The 16,303-nt window shown below is 58.2% G+C and overlaps 1 protein-coding gene across 1 annotated transcript; it reads right to left on the bottom strand.

Annotated features, from left to right (window-relative positions):
- Positions 1-1,052: 1,052 nt before the first annotated feature.
- NFKBIE (NFKB inhibitor epsilon) lies at positions 1,053-14,375 on the bottom strand. The gene is made up of 6 exons (XM_069800413.1): positions 13,896-14,375; positions 3,430-3,532; positions 2,661-2,892; positions 2,393-2,481; positions 1,864-2,112; positions 1,053-1,548 (listed from the first exon to the last, which is right to left on the bottom strand). Exons 1-6 carry the CDS (start codon positions 14,228-14,230, stop codon positions 1,483-1,485), a joined length of 1,074 nt encoding a protein of 357 aa, XP_069656514.1. The 5' UTR covers positions 14,231-14,375; the 3' UTR covers positions 1,053-1,482.
- Between the last annotated feature and the right edge of the window lie 1,928 nt (positions 14,376-16,303).

Below are 16,303 nucleotides of genomic sequence, written 5' to 3'. Positions count from 1 at the left end.
GGTCGCTCCTGCTCTGGGCCAGCTGGGAGTGCCCCACGTCTCCTGTGAAAGTGGCACTGGGGCGGCCCCGTAGGGCACCCACTCCTGGCAGGTGCTGGCTGAGGGCCATGAGCAAAATCTGGCTTGTTTGCAGAAGGGTTGAGGCCCTGCCAGAAGGTGAGAGGCAAAGATTCAAAAGAAATGGAGCAATCCATTCCAGGGCTGCTGAAAAGACTAGGCAAGCTCCAGAGAGGCCTGGGGGGTGCCCGTGCTGCTTTCCTGGCAGCATTCCCTTGCTAGCTGTCTTTCCAAGAAGGGAGGAGGAAGACCACGGCTCACTCCAGGAGCATCTCAGGCGATTGCGCCATCCAGGATTTGCCCCAAACAATAGCAGCTGCTCCCAAGCAGCAAGTGGGGAATTTCCCTGGCTGAGGTGGGGTCAGGCGCGCTCCATGTCTCCATTCCCACAGCACCTTTGGCTGCTGGTTCCCTAATGCCTCCCACGTGCTCCTCTGGCTTGGAGAGGGGGCAGGGAAGGGTGGCGAGCTGAACAACAGAAGGGATGTGGAGATAACACTGTCGTCTCCTCCACTTTCAGCCTGGGGTAATCTAAAACCCAGGGAAGACCCATGCCCTAAGTTTTTTAACACCCTCCCAAGCCAGGAGATGGGGCAGCATCTTTCTATCCTCTTTGCAGAAGAGGAAACCACAGCACAGTAAGGCAGCAAGATGTCAGGCACGACAGAAATAAGCAGGGATCCACAGCCTGGCTTTCTGGGTCTTCTGGCCCCTCCTACACTCCTTCTTCAGCTCTGAAGCCAGACACTTGGCAGGACAGCACGGGAATGGAGCGCCAGGCTGGGATCCCCCAGCCTCAGCCTTGAGCACTCTAAAGGCTCTGCAAGCGGGGAAGCCCCTGCATTCCCACTCACCTTTTGCTGCGTGAAGGACCCGAGGGAGTGGGCAGGCTGGGGAAGCCCCTGCAGCCCTCGTGTGCCCGGACACCCAGGGTAATGCTCAGCCTCCTGATGCTGCAGGGGAGCGGGGTGAGTTAGATCACATGAGACCTCAGGTGCCCGCAGCAAAAACAAATATTTATTAGAGTGAGTGTTAACTCTCCTCACCCCACATTTATTCTGATGGCGTTTGGAGGTGCTGGAGGATGCTCCGTCCACTGTATAGTGTGAAAAGGAGTCCTCTCCTGCTCCTTCCCTGGGTAAGCTGGAGACCCCCACAAGTCAGACCCATGGCAGGGAGGGGAAATTCAGTCCTGCTGCTGGGCACAAATACTAAAAGAAAAGACTCCCCTGTGTAGTGCTCACCTTCTTCCCTCTGGGAAGGCAGCCTGAGGCCAACAAAAATTTTCCAAAGAGGAGGTGGGGGGATAAGCCTCCCACAGTGGCTCTGCTCCCACGGAACTGCAGGCAGGCAAGGTCCCAGCGGGCAGCAGGGCAGCAGCGCAGAGCGAGGAGGCAGCCCAACCGGCCAAAGGAGTCCAGCCACTCATTCAGAGCACACAACGGGCTTCCCTGAGATCTTCAGGTCATCGAAGGGCAGCAAGGCAAGGAGCTGCAAAGGCCAAGGGTGTGGATGTGTAAGGATCCAGGGTCATGTCTCCATCGGGCTGGGGTAGGGGCCCAGACCTGCCCTCCCCAGTCCTGCAGCCTCCCACCTCCTCAGGGAAGTGCCAAGAAACCCTGGCTGGGCTTTCCCTAGGGCTCGAGGTGACAGGCACCCACGCAACCCCAGAGCCAATCCTTGCACTCTATGGGGGAGGATGGGCACAGATAGAAACTCCTCCTAGGAGGTCCCCCCCAAATCATCTGACTCCTGCACCCCCTGACACGCTTGCAGAGCCACAGGCCTCCCCCCTCGCAGACTCACGTCGTTGTTGCCGTCAGCCAGGTCCTGGGCTGTCTCATTCTCCATGTTCCTCAGCAGGGTGTCAGCCCCGGAGTGTGAAAGGATGGCAGCAATGGCAGCATCCTTGCGGCCCACGGCCAGGTGGAGCGGGGTACACCCATTGTACATCTGGGCGTCCACGTATGCCCCGTTGCGCAGTAGGAACTGGACAGCCCTGCGGTTGTGGCACTCCACAGCCAGGTGCAATGGGGTCTTTCCACTTGTGCCCTCCTGCAACCCGCAGACCACAAGAGCGTGGGTGCGGGTCCCCTCAGATGGGCCCCACAGCACCCACCCACACCCCCTTGACAGGGTGCAGAGGGGACGGTCCCCACCCTGACTGCTGTCACGGCACCCAACAGCCTCTCGAGGACCTTTTCGCCCTGCTCCCTCAGAATTCAGTGCCTCCAAGCACCACAGCAGTGCCTGCCCCAAGGCTGGAGGCAGTGCCCCAGGGAGCCACGGCACCGTGCCTGGCCTTGCCCAAACATCGCACCATGCCCAGCCTTACCCGAACATCGATGTTGGCACCGCTCTCCAGCAGCAGAGACATCATCTGGATGTTCCCTTTCAAGGTGCTGATGTGCAGACAAGCCAAGCCTGGGGTGGGGGGGCAGGGAAGCAGGAGAGAGAGCCACAGTCAGCCTAGACCACCCTGAGGCACGCCAACCCTGGCCCCGCGCCTGCCCTACTGCACTCCAGGATCCCTGCATACACAATGCACGGTCTCTGCCCCAACCCAGCCACAGGCTCTGCACCTGGCTGCCCCCAGGTCTCACCTTGCCAGTTCTGGAGCTGCAGGTCCTGGTGATGACCGTGGGGCTGGGCCGGGTCCTCCGTCAGGGCTGTGCCCTGCAGCAGCTGCTGGGCGCACTGCAGGCGCTGCTGCTCACAGGCTAGGTGCAGCGGGGTGTTGCCATTGCGGTCCTGCAGCCCAGGGTTGACTCCCTTGTGGATCAGCGCCTGGATCACGCTGGGCTGCTCCAGGTACACGGCAAGGTGGAGCGGGGTCTACAGAGGAGGTAGGGACAGAAATTAGGAAAGGAGTGGATGCCCCGCAGGACACCAGGTGTGATGAGCCATGCCAGCCTACAGGAGCCAGCTTGGTGGCACGGGCAGGCTGCCACACAGGAGCCCGTCCCTGTCCCATGTCAGCATGGCTGACACCGGGGGGGTGCAAACAGCTTGCTGCCCCCCCCTCAGCTCAGGGATCACCCATGGGGGCAGATCTCACTCTCCCAGGTTATCTACCTTGCCACATTCAAGCCATGACTGCTCCACCCTCTGGGGCTGTCTGTAACATCCTGGGGCCTCATAAAGGACACCTTCACCCTGTGGTGCTAGAAGCTGTCACACCTCTCTCTCAGGGTATCTCCCACACCCTTCTTCCCCTCCCTGAAAAGGGGCTGCTCACATGGCACCTTCACCATGCTCTGGAGGAGGCAGATAGGGGGTCCTGGGGAAAGGGCAGAGGGATTGGGTATCTATCCAGGCAGCAGCCTGCAGCACCTGCCTTCCTCCCATCTTCTGCCTATCACATCCACATACCTGGAAAAGATCATTTTGGATCTCCAGCACCTCTCTGGGCAGCTGAGCAATGCAGCAGAGTGCCACAGCTGGGACACAGTGGATAATGGCCAGGTGAACCAACCTACAGAGGGGATAAAGGGAACAGGAGAGGAAAAAAAAAGAAAAATGAGTCCCAAGTGCCATGCTCAGGAGCGGAGATCCTCCACTGCCACATGGAGGAATAGCCTCCCTGCCTCCCCCAGTCCCTTTCCCTTCCCACCATTTCAGAGCAATTCCATCCTGCCCTCTCCCTGGGGAAGCTCAGCAGCAGGGAAAGGCAGGAACATGGCCTGAGGCTCCCCAGGGCAGTCCTTCACTCTGATGCCCACGGGGAATGGACCTTCCTGTCCCTGCTAAGCACCAGAGGGTCCTCCCTCAGACCTCACAGCATTGCACGGAGCTTGGAGTTGGCACTGCCCAAAGCCAGGTCTCCAACTGGTGCAGGTCCGAAGAGCAATTTTGCGGAGCCCACGGGCCAGGTTTCGTGGCTGCAGGGGGAGGTCTGGGCTCTGACAGCTGCCTGGGGAATTCCAGTTCCCCACTGCCGGCTGTGCACCGCACTTCTGCTTTCCTCTCCGTGAAGGCAGGCAGCCAAAGCCAGGCAGGAGCCTGGCACCAGTCCAAGATCACCTGCACGGCACAGCCCCCATGCCAGCAGATCTGCTGGCCCACAGTGATTTCCTCTTCTCTCCCCCACATCCTTCCCTTTCGGCACTGCCAAGGCAGGGCTGGCATGCAGCCCACCAGTGCAGAGAGACACCGGAGGTACGGCCGTCAGAGCTTGGTGGCCAGCAGGGAGCCACGTCCTCAGGATCATGGCCCCCAGGGCCATGGGGTGGCTGGGAAGCCTGGAGTCCCCCAGCCCAAGGAAAGGTCTGATGCCAGCCCCCGTGCATTCAGAACAGAAGTGAGAGCGCAATGGAGGCAGAGATGAGAGGGAATTTCCAGTGCCCTCCACCAACCTGCTGCGCTCCCGGGTGCCCCTGCATAGAGGGACTTGCCCCCACCACAGGGCAGCCCCCCCAGGCCAGCCCTGGCCATGGCGGGCAGCAGCAAGGAGCAGGCAGCAGCTCCTGCTCTGCAGAGCATGGCATGCATGAGCTGAGCCTCCTGCCACCTCCTTGCCACTGCGCTGGGGCCCCTGGGTGGCTTTTATCTCTGGCAGGAATCAGCTCCTAACCGAAGGCTGGACTCTAAGCAGGCTCCTGCTTCCCACACTGCTTGGCGGAGGCAGGCAGGGATGAGGGACCAAGGGTGAGAGCTGTGCCAGTCCCAGCAAGACACCCCACTCACTGGACAGCCCAGCTTTGGGATGCCACCTGCAATGTGAGGGATGGACAGCATTCCTCTGCAGACAGGAAGGCAAGACCTGGCCCTAAAGCATTGCAGCAAAGAAGCAGGGCTGGAGTTGCCTTCTCGCCAGCTGCAGGGGGGGACATGAGTGTGCTGAGAAGCCCAGAGGCCAGTCCCCCAAAGTCCTCTATCCACCTCCTCCCAAGCGCTGCCTGAGGGTCAAGCCAGCATCTGGGACCCCAGGCACCCTCAGCTGAGCCCCATTTTTGGTGGTGAAACAAGGCCGGTTCCTCTTCACACTGCCACCAGGGAAGAGACTGTGCCGGACAGGAGAGGCTGCGTCCCTGGGGAAGCCCCGGGTCACGCTGCGGCAGGGAATTCCCCACTGGAAGGAGAGGCCACCCACATTTGCCTCCGCACCGCCATGGCGTGCCCCCTCGCTGCCGGCACTCCCTGGGAGAGGGGAGGGGGCTGCAAGCCAGGGCCGAGCAGCCGCACGGGCAGGATCTGGCCACCCTTGGTAGACCATGGGGCAGAGGCACAGCCAAGGGCCGCAGGCCAGGCTAGCAGGGGGCAGAAGCGAGGGGCTGAGCTGGGGGACCAGCTGGAAGAATACCCCTCCCCTCGGCAGGCTCTCGCTGGCCCCAGCCCGGGTATGATCTGGGCAGGGAGATTCCCTGCTGGGTTTTGCATCAGGCCCCCCGGTCCCTGTAGCGGCACTTGCACCGAGGTGTCCTTTGCCCATTTGCAGGGACAGCCCCCGTTTCTCTAAACCTGCTCCCAGGCGCCACGTGCGGGAGGAGGCTGCGGGATCTGCCTTTTTTCAGGTACAGCAGAGAGAAGACTGCTCAGACAGGGGACTTTCCAAGGCAATTCGGCTTGAACTTTAAACCTCTGCAGCTTTCACTTTCCAGAGCCACACTGGGCTCCCGGGGGAGAGAGTAGTTCCTGGGGTCGTGCCCCGCTGCAGCCAGCCCCCGCACCCCCAGGAATCCCCCCAGCCCCTCTGCCACAACCCACGCCATGCTGCGCCGTCACGTGGGGACAAGTGGAGCAGGCCCCCGGGGGAGGTGGAAACCCCGGGCAGCCCTCTGCCACCACCGGCACCTCGCTCTTCCTGGCCTGTGTGGCTTTGCAGCTCAACAAGGTGGCAGAGCCACTCGGGGCTCAGCTGATGCCAAACAAGTTTGGGCATCTATGCTGCAGAGGCAATGGGGGTGACCATCCCCACCCAGCGAGAGCTCAGGCTTTCACCCTGAAGCTGCGACATGCCTGCTTTGACGAACTGCTTTTCCCCCCTCCCTCTTCCTTCTCTACCCGAGTGCAGCCTCCTCCTGTGCTTTCATTTCTGCATTCGTTCCTGCCAGCCCTCAACTTCCTGAAATGGCTGCAAGAGCCATGAGCTACTTAGGGGAATCGTGGAGAGGCCACCGGGCTGGGATGAGCGCCCCGAGAGTATGTGTGCACTGAGGCACTCTGTGCCATGGACAGCAATGCCAACCAGGAATCGGGATTGTCTTCTGCTAAGCTGGGAGACATCCTATACACAGGAGACCTAAGGTGAAGGCACGGTGCAAATCTCCGCTTTCTTCCAGCCAAGGCCACAGGCACACCTCTCTCTCTGCCATGGCAGCCGTGCGGTCCAGCTGCTGACAGGCTGCTGCATGCTGGCATGCAGCGCTCACAGCTGAGCCCCAGTGCCAGGGTGCAGCAATGGAGAGATACCCACTTGCTGCCAGACACCCCTCCTCACCCAGCCACGGCCCCGTGCCTTTGCCAGAACAAGCTCTCCATCCCGCCATGCTCAGACCCTTGCCGTTCTCTTGGCTGCCTGCACACCTCTCCTCTCCCTTCCTCTGCTTGCCTGCTCCTTCCCTCCCCACACTCCTGCCTGCAGCAATCCTGCCTGCGGCCACGGGGGTGGGTGCCCAGCAGGGACTTTTGGAAAGGGCAACAGGGAATTTTGGAAAGGGCAGGGGATGGAGGAGCTGTGGGCAGGGGAATTGTGGCGAGCCTAGGTGTACAGACTGCTGGGCTCGATCTCAGCTTTTCCACTTGCTCACCAGCTCCATCCTGGCACAAGGGGACTCGTTAGCACTCTGAATCGCAAAGGTCCCATGGGTACAGGGCATTCCTGGCACAAGGTGATTTACCCATCATCAGAGAGATAATGATCCTGGAGCAGAGGCATCAGGGCCATCCCTGGGGATGTCCCCAGGTCTGAGCACACCATGCCCAAGGTGGTCCTAGTTTAGGCACAGGAAGGCATCCATTTGCACAGTGCTGTCCACCTCCCAGGCTTCTGAGTGACCTCAAGCACCTGGTAGGAAAAGTGTCCACATATGAGGACTGGAAGCTGGAGAACAAGTTAAGGGTGACACCCAGCTCTGACACACAAACAGAACTGATGAAGTCTCACCAGTTCTCCAGCTATCCTCCTCCCTCCCTCTAGAAAATAGGCTGACCATGCAGATCCCCCCATCTGTGGAGCAAGACACCTTGTCCTCAAAGCAGCCTCTCCCTTCACCATCTCACCCCTGAAGCACCTAGGACAAGGAATCCAGCATTCAGTAGAATTTGCTTTGACAAATGTTTCTCCCTCTCTAGATAAGGTCCCTGTTTGCAGCAGGAACAGTTCACTCCCAGCTCCTTATTTTGGCTGAGCGGAGCAGTAGGAAATCATGCAAACAATTCACACAAGACAAACTTGTTCAGGGGAGGAAATGGCCCCAGCAGCAATAGAAGAGAGTGAGGGAGGAGGAAAACAGCAGGGGAATTCCATGCTTACCCTGGTCTCCTGTTCCAGCCCTGCAACCTGCACTCTAACCACTTCCTCAGGCATCAGCATGAACTCTGTCAGCAGGCTCAGCAAGCACAGGTCCATCCTGCCCTGCAGCCCTCTGCCAGCCCAGCTCCTTTCCTCCCCACATACTAATGTGATGCTGCCCGGCTCCATAAAACCGTGCCAGCTGCCCTCCGGCAGCTCCAGAGGAGCAGTGCGGATCCCAGCCAGCTGTAGGCTCGTCCCTCTGCTCCTGCCCCGGGTCTCCTGTTCTGCAGGTTTCTTCTCCCCCTCCCTTCTTCCCTTCAGCCATTGGGTTCAGCCCCCCTGATCTTCAGCCTGGGCAGTAGCTGATTCCCAGCCTGCCGCTCCTGGGGCCAAAGGGAGGGGTGGGAAGCAATGGGTGAGCAGGGGAGACAAACGCTGCCTTTCCTGTGGTGCTCTGCAGAGGGTCTGGTCCCGGTGCTGGCAGATGAGGGGTGCTGGAGGTTGACTGGCAGGGGAGGCATTGCTAGAGGGCTGTGGGCACCTTGTTTTTCAGTGAGGTGGGGTTGGAGGAGGAGGTGGGGAGATGAAGGTGTCCCTGTTCACCCACATACAGAACCCCTGGCCTCACATTCTCTAGACTCTGCACCCACACTTTTGATCAGTTTGCTCCATTTCTGAGCAGCAAACATCCCAAATGGTCCACTGGCCATGGCAACTCCATTTCAAAGGGAGCAAATTCCCATTCTCACTCATCAGGAGGCAAATACACTCTCCTACAGTTTCTGTATGCACAGAGATATGTTGAGGTCAGAACAGGACAGTGCCTGGACTTTGCCAGCGGCTGTACAACACACCCTAGCAATCCTTCACAGCCCTGCAAGTATCCTCACTGCCTCAGGATTTTCTTGTAATGAGGCACCAGCCGTGGCTCTAGGATATCTCAGTGCCCCCCTTCAGCCCTGCATCTGCCCCAGTCAGAGGGGCTTCCCATCTCCAGGATGGAGAGAGCATCCCAGGCAGCGCACTGAGAGGTGCCCAGTAACCACTCTCACAGCTCAGACCCCATGGCCTCTCCTCCTACACAGTCATGTCTGACTTGTCTTTTTATCCACATTGTATTAAAAAAACCCCACACCAATAAACATCAAAACTTTCTTTGTTAATTTAGCTGAGCTCAACCCTTTCCCAGCAGCAGCCAAACCTGCCTGCAGAATGCAAGGACCTGAAGCCCTCCCCACCTCGACTGATCTATTACAGCCAGGCAACAGGCTTCTGCAACCCAGGACATGGAAATTTCCAGACATTCTTTCCCTTCCTCTGTGCTGAAGTTCCCTGTGCCTCTCCCCATCTCCAAGGCAAACCTATGCAGGCGGAAAGTCTGAAGAAACTTCCTCCAGGCCAGGCTGAAGTCATCCGAGCAGGGAAAAAAAAAAAATCTCTTCTTGCCTGCATGATCTCAGAGGGCTGCCAGGACTTACCCACCTTATACCAAGGCTGTATGTGACCCCTGTGGCAGCCAGCAACTTCTGGGGCATCCTAAGAAGCCTGTGCAGAGCTGCCTGCCCCTGCTTGGAGGGGCACCAAGCCTGCCCTTGCTCACTGAACTCCTGAGCATGCACAGAGGAAGAGCTGAGAGTCCAGGCACAGGGAGCCCTGACACAGCAGGTTACCTTCTCCCTCCGGCCAGCCCCATGGTAGGACTCATTTTCTTCTCTGCCTCACAACAGCGGTGTGCTAGGGAACAACCCGGGATGGACTCAAACTCCCCTGGCAATCAGGCAAGGAGCTTCCTAAAGCCCCTCTGGAAAAACCAAGAGCATCCCTGCTTCCCATTAACTATGGCCATCCCACTGTTGGGCAGCCAGCAACAGCCCAGCCCAGCCGAGCAGGGGGAGTCCCAGCCCGACAAGCAACCAGGTGTGCTCTCTGCATGGGACTTCTTTAATCCTTCTCCTAAAACTGTGTCTCTCTAGTCCTCTCCTTTTTAATTCTTTCACAGCCATTTCCCTTTGCTGTCACATGCCGAGCGTTCCCCCAGGCACGCACACTGGGGTACGGGGGTTCAGCAGGGCAAGCACCAAGCACGCAGCCACGCTGGAGCAGGCAGCCTGAATGGGGACAACCTCTATTCCCCTGCACAGGGAAGAGCTCTAGCACAGGCCTACATGAGATGGGAGGGTTATGACTGGCACATGCCAGTGAACAGTTAGAAGTGGCTCTTTGCCCTGTTATATGAGCCTTTGCACTCAATGCCTACCCACGCAGGCGAGGGCTCAGTGGGGAAGGCCCCTTTGCTACCATCACGCGGAGGAGAGCTCAGAACATCAGCTCCTGTGGGGCCCCAATTTTACTCTATTAACTGTCCCGGAGCCCTTGTTAAGGCATCTCAACCCGCAAGTCACTGGCACGTGATTTCTTATCAGCAGACGGGGCAGCACTTGTCTCTGTTGGAAGGAGGAAGTCAGGCTCCCTCCACTCCCCTCCCTCCCCAAAACAGGCACTCAACCAAAATCACTCGGTCCCATTTTCCATCTGAAGGAGGCCAAGATCTCTCTCCTGTGATTGAGCTGGGGTCCCCCAACCTTCACCCCTGCAGAGGAGCCACACTGCTTTGCGTATGGAGCCCAGTACAGAAGACAGCCACCCTCCCGCAGAGGTGCAGCCCCCAGCCCTTTGCAGCACGGCATGGCCAGAGGGCCCCGAGTAAGACTACACATGCTTTACTCAGCTGCCCAAGGGCCCTGTCACCGTGGCATCAGCTACCGACAGCATAAACTGGTGCGTGGCCCCAGGACTAGCATGGGCAAAAAGGGAAGCATGTTTTTAAGTTTAAGACAGAATATATAGTCCTAGAGAGCGGAAGCTCTGCCTGATTTCCCACACCGATGAATCAACTCTGCCTCTCCAGAGTTGGCAGAGGCTGCCATAAGCCCATGCAAATGGGGAGGTTTTCCCTTGTGCTGGAACACAACAGGCGATCCCATCACATACCATCCCACCCCAAAGAAGCTGGTCCCACACCCACCCCTTTCCCAGGACACTGGACTCATGCATCTGCCTGGTGAGGCCAGGAAGGAGGGGGTTTCCTCAGTGAACCCTAACAAAGGTTGAGCTTGTCTGGAGGCCGGAGCACAGCGACAAAGCTGCCTGAAGCCTGCTCTGACCTAGCCATGCCTGTAGCTGGAAAGCCCCTCTCTTCATTTCCATGCAGAGCAGTTCCATTGGGACTCAATTCAGCAGAAAAAGAGCTAGTCTACAAGGAAGACACAAATGCTTGGAGGAGACCGCTTGTTTCACAAGGAAAAGATGGATGCTTGGAGGAAACTGCTTGAGCTTGAGTGCACAGGGCTTGCTCTCTACCCGGCTGTGGAATAAGCAGGATGTGTATCAATGCCCTAAGTGCACCCACCATCTTCTGCCTGTTGCCCTGTTCCTCATCCTTGACGTTTCCTGCCATGCCAGCTCTGCTGCTCTCTCTCGGGGACTGATGTGCCGGTGCCCGATTACTGCAGCTCTGACTTCCCCGAGGCAGAGGGACTGCCAGTGGCACTGGGGAAGTGTCGCGGGGGGGGGGGCGGGCTGATGCTTGGGCAAATGATTCTTGGAAGACAGCACCCACACATTTCACTGGCCATCACACCCACATCTCCCCTGTTGGCCAATTTCCTTCCTGCAGAAGTAGGACCCCTTCTAATTTTGAGTGTGGGAAGAGGCAGTTTTAGTCCCATTGCTTCACCCTGCCCGGGTTAACGCTCCTCTCCCGCGGAGGCGGGCAGGAAGGTATCCAAGGAGGATCCTGCTGATGCTCCAACTGCCCAAGCACGTGCTCCTCGCCTCTGCCTCCACCTCCTATACTTACCCCACAAGCACCAGGCTGACAAACACAGGCCCCCTCGCAGGCACACCTCGAGGTGGCATGGGTGGGCGAGCCTTGGGGAGATATGGACAGCAAAGACTTTTACCAGCTCCCTTCGTGCAAGCCCGGTGCTCCTCTCTACTCGGTACCAGCCAGGGCATCTGGGGAAACAGGAACTACTTGGCCAAAACCCCTGAACTTTTTATATTTTCAGAATTACAATTACAGGAAAGTGTTGTTGCCCAAGTCTTCTGAAATATAATGGTAGTATGATTTTAATTCTTGGCCTGGAGCTGTTTTGTGGCAGACATTCAAGCAAGGCACACAAGGAAACGTGCCGCTGATGGAGATGAAAAGAAGGCAAAGAAGTCAATGGTTTTGTCTGGCTGGATGAAAGGGATGCAGCCTGTGGCCATCTGATCCCTTTTCTCTGGGGACCTTCTGTCACCGGATGAGCAATTGCTCCATAGACTTTAGTATTACTGTCAGCCCCAACTCGTTTTTGCATACAAAACTGGTGGCAGCTCAATGAGTCTCTGGGTGCTCACAGTCCCCATTTGCATTGACCCAGCGGTGAATGTTCAGCATTTCTAAATATAAATGCCGCCTACCTCTGCCGCAGGGTCAGGAGGAGAGACAGGACTAGCAGAGGCAGAAATCCACAGCCTTGCCACTCTAACCACAAGAATAGTTTTTTTCCCAGCACTGGGAGCGAATCCCAGGAAAGCCAGCTCCTGCGTGGACATGGCCAGCCCGGAGCTGTATGAGCTGCACCACCAGCAGATTTTTTTGCTCCCTCCCTCGCTCTTTACAGATTTCCTGTTCTGAACTGCACTGTGAGTGAGAGAAAACAGAAGAGCAACTGCAACCGTTTGGAGAGCCTCTCCTGCCTACAGTAACCAAGGCACCACCAATTAATGTTTCCCTAGTTAATGAGATTCTTGAGTTAGGCTCTGGCCAAGCAAGTCTGACAAGCAAAGGGCTCAGCCACCTTACAAGACAGCCCCAAGCCGCAAAAGTGTCTCCAAGCAGCTGCATCTATTGGGCTTAGTAAACAACAGCAAGCAGGGAGCCCTGGGCATACTGTGATGGACTAGCCTGGGGGGCTTTTCTGAGGTGTTACTTGTACAGCTCTGCTTAAAAGACCCCTAGCTCGCTCTGTGGGCACCTTGGCTCTAGCATTACAGCTGGGAAAGGTGGCAAAGGTCCTCCATGCCAAGGAGTCCCAGAGCCAGCCTGTAGATAGGACAGGTCTAGAAAGCACTACCCAGGCGCCCAGCTGGGGAGCGTGGGAGGCTGGGTTTAGTGTAACCTTGCTTGCCATGAGACTTCCAGCCAATCCTTGGAGCAGATCCCACAGTGAGCATTAATGAACTAATTAGCAGATGCACAGGCTCCTTTCTAGCAGAGAAGTAAACATTCAGGCTGCCTCCCAGCTCATCTTCAGCTTCAGAACCAGATGTGTTCTGCCAGGCAAGGACAGAGCCTCCTTGCTGCTCCTACTTCTGAAGACATTTGCTTGCTCGTGTCAGTGCCTCTTAGTTTCTCTTCCTCTTGCACCATTAATAAGTATTAAACTCTAGCCTGGGTTTGGGGCAAAGCATGCCCTTCTCAGCTGCTGGCACACTTTGCTCACGCTCTGTGTGTGCACTCATGATGAAAACCTTCCATCGAAGAAATGTACGACAGGAAAGAGCCGTGATTAGCTGACAGCAGTTACCAGAAGCCAAACTAAATAACTCCAGTGTGATACTTCTGCCCTTGAGAGGGCATTACGGATGTGGGAAGCCCCCCCTCATTAAGAGAAACACTCATCTCTGTCACAGAGGCTCAGGAGGGCAGCCCCATAGCAAGGCATGCGTCACAACTGTGCTGAAAGCTGTGGCTGTGCAGGTGGGTTGGCAAAGCAAGGCGATTTCCACCTGAGAACAAATAGTTCTTGGGTTGCTTGATTGAGCAGCATCTGTGGCCCTAACACAGACATCTCAGGGTCTTGCCCTGCATAGCCAATCTCGTTTTGGGTCTTGCTTACACACCATCTTACGCAGCCGAGCCTTCTCCATTGCAGAGGAAATGTTGCATTCTCTGGGGAAGAGACAGTGGGGGGGCTTGGTTTGCTCCCACACCACCTTCTAGTCACTAGTGGCCCCATAGCAAGTGGAAATTGGCTTCCTGCGGCAGGTCTGTTCTGTGCCACGTTGCCGGGGCTGCCTCTCCCTGCCCACTCTACTTGGACCCGGCTTGGATGCCCCACCGGTCGCCCACCTAAACCCACGCCAGGGTGCCAAGCATCCGCGCACAGTGCGAGGCTCTCAGGATGGGGGCTCGAGGAGTCCTTCACAGCCCGGCTGAGCGGGTGCTCCTCGGGAGAGGGCTGGGGACCACTGCAGACAAAGCCCGGCTTATCCCCAGGCACCAGCTCCCGGCCGGCTGCGAGGGGCGAAGCGCGGGGCTGGGGCCGGGGAGGCCGGCGCTCACAAGCCGCCCCCGGGAAGGTGGGGAGGGCAAGGGGCCGCGGTCACTCACGTGTCTCCGTCCTCCGAGAGGTAGGTGAGCGCCTCCAGCTGCTGCCGGCTGAGCCCCTCGGGCGGCGGCGGCGGCTCCTCGGCGCGGCAGGCGGCCGGCAGCCCGGGCAGAGGCTCGGGCAGGGCGCCGGAGCCGTAGCTGGAGTCGAGCCGCTCCTCGGCGGCGGTCTCGGCGAGGGTCTCTGCGGCGGCGGCCGGGGGGATGTCGGCTGCGGCGGGGGTCTCCCGCCCGCCCGGCAGCGAGCGCAGCGACTCGATGCCCGAGTCGCACTGCCCGTCCTCGCCCTCCCAGCCCGCCGCCTCCTTGCGGCACTCGCCGCCCGCCGCCCGCGACATCGCTCAGCGCCCGCCGCCCGCCCGCCCCGGCCCCGGCCCCGGCGCCGGGGGGCTCATGGCCGGAAAGCCACCGAGCGGCGGCCGGCGCGGAGGCTAAGGCTCCGCGGCTCCTCCTCCTGCCCCTGCCCGCACTGACTCAGCCGCGCCCGGCCCCGCCTGCCCGGGATTCCCCCCCCCGCCGCCACCGCCCCGCCGCGCTGCCCCGGCACCCCCCAAACGGGGGGCTGCCTCTCCCTGCCCGCTTTGTGCGGGGGCGGCGCAGGAGCGGTAGGAGGGAGAAAACCCACCCGTGGGCACGGCACGCGTGGGCGAGGGCCGGCAGCCCGGGGTGCGCAGGGGAGGTGGCCACACCGTCCTTCCCTACACCGGGCAGCCCGTGCCGGTGTACCCTGGACCCGCCTCCTCCCCTGCTCTGTTTGTCTGGGTTCTTTAAATAGCAGGCAGGTTCGCCAGGGGTGGGAGAGGGACTCTGTCAAGCTGGGCGGTGTGGGGGTGAGGATGCTGTTGCGTGCGCAGGTGCTGACTAGAGCCGCAGGCTCTGGGGGAAACGGTATGGTGGATGTCACTTGGTAGCAGAGATAGGTGCGAACAAGACGCTTGCTTTTCCCGTGTGCGTGGTTTAACCCGTTTCACCCACGGAGACACCTTCTTGTCTGTCCTGCCTGTATAGGCAAAGGGAAAGGCCGGGTGGTGGCTACAGTTGGCTGTACAAGTCGCTTGGTCCAGCCGCTTCCCACCGCTTTTCTGTGTTGCGAATAGAAAGCCCAAAGCCCAGAGCGGCTGCCAGGGCTCGCACAAGAGCAGCCCAGGCACGCAGATCAAAGCCGAAAACAGAAGCTCAAATGAAGGCCCAGCTCTCTGCCTGTGAATGGTTGACCAGGCTGCATTTCAGTGCTCTCCTTCCTAGACCAAACCTATCCAGTTGTGTTCCTCATGGATCTGCGCAGACGCCATCTAGTTACTTCCCAGTGTCCCAAGCAGTGGGCTTTCCTCAGAAGACAACCTAGATAACTCTGAATGCAGGTGATGCTTTAAAATCAGTTTCCCTTGTTGCTTTTATTGCTTGGCCTCTCCACCTCCACAGGGTGCCCATCTTTACAGTTCAGCCCAGCAGGAGGGAAAGGATCTATCCGTGCCACGCACCTGCAAGGGAGCTCACCTGGGAAGAGCTTGGTGGTGGGTATGGGACCAAGTTCACAAAAACCACATGCAAAGCACCAATGACTTCCCCCTACTGCACTGCAGCTGCCGCTTCAGATTTGCGTCACTCCCCCAGCACTGGCCGCCAGGCCTTTATTCACAGCCTTGCTGCAGGCGAGCTACCCATGAAAAGTGCCTCTGACCAGGCAGGAAGAGAGGTTTTGGGGTGTGAGGGCAGCAGGAGGCAGGCAGGGGAAGTCTCTGTTGGCATCAATAACTTTGAGTCACAAGTTTTCCTCCCATGCTTGGGATCTGTTTCAGTATCTCCAGTTGTGTCCCTGGCATTGCCTGGCTGCAAGACTACAACTGCTAATGGAAAGGAGCTTCTCCCATATCTTAGCAGCTCTGTCCAACACAGGGCAGGGATCTGGGCCATATATTCATGTCACTTCCTCTCACACCCTGGCAGTGGCTGCATCCCAGCTCCATGTGCATCCACAGCTGATGTTCCTGACCCTCCGCCCAGAATTTCTACTCTTTCAGCTTTCTGTACCCAACTGCTACAAGGTTACCCATCAAATACCTTCCAAAATGCCTTTGCCTTTTTCTCTAGTAACATACTAGATGTTACTAGAGATGCAGCTCCATCATGGAATGGTTCCTTATACACTTTGCATGGATAAAATCAGGTATTGGGAGAAATCCACTTTTGTCAAATCAGCACAAACCTGCATGGTGATGCACAAAGATTTTGCTTCTCTGTGAATTAGTTGCTGCTTGGCTTTGCAGCACGTGGCAGTCACCCCTTGATTATCTTGCGATGTTCTGTTCCAGTTGGGGCATAGGCATGGAACCTGCTTCCAGAGCTAGCGCAGGTCCAGGAGCGATTCAGGAAAAGCACAAAGCCTGAGCTAATAAGCCCTGGACCAGCTC

The sequence above is a fragment of the Haliaeetus albicilla genome, chromosome 13 (genome assembly GCF_947461875.1).
Source record: "Haliaeetus albicilla chromosome 13, bHalAlb1.1, whole genome shotgun sequence".
Taxonomy (NCBI): domain Eukaryota; kingdom Metazoa; phylum Chordata; class Aves; order Accipitriformes; family Accipitridae; genus Haliaeetus; species Haliaeetus albicilla.
This window is presented reverse-complemented; position numbering and strand designations above follow the sequence as displayed.

Coding starts and splice junctions, on each gene's coding strand:
- NFKBIE (XM_069800413.1), bottom strand. CDS start 14,230: ATGTCGCGGGCGGCGGGCGGCGAGTGCCGCAAGGAGGCGGCGGGCTGG. Junction 2,893..3,429: donor TCCAAAATGATCTTTTCCAG/GTATGTGGATGT, acceptor CCTCCTCTGTAG/ACCCCGCTCCACCTTGCCGT. Junction 2,482..2,660: donor GCAGCTCCAGAACTGGCAAG/GTGAGACCTGGG, acceptor CCCCCACCCCAG/GCTTGGCTTGTCTGCACATC.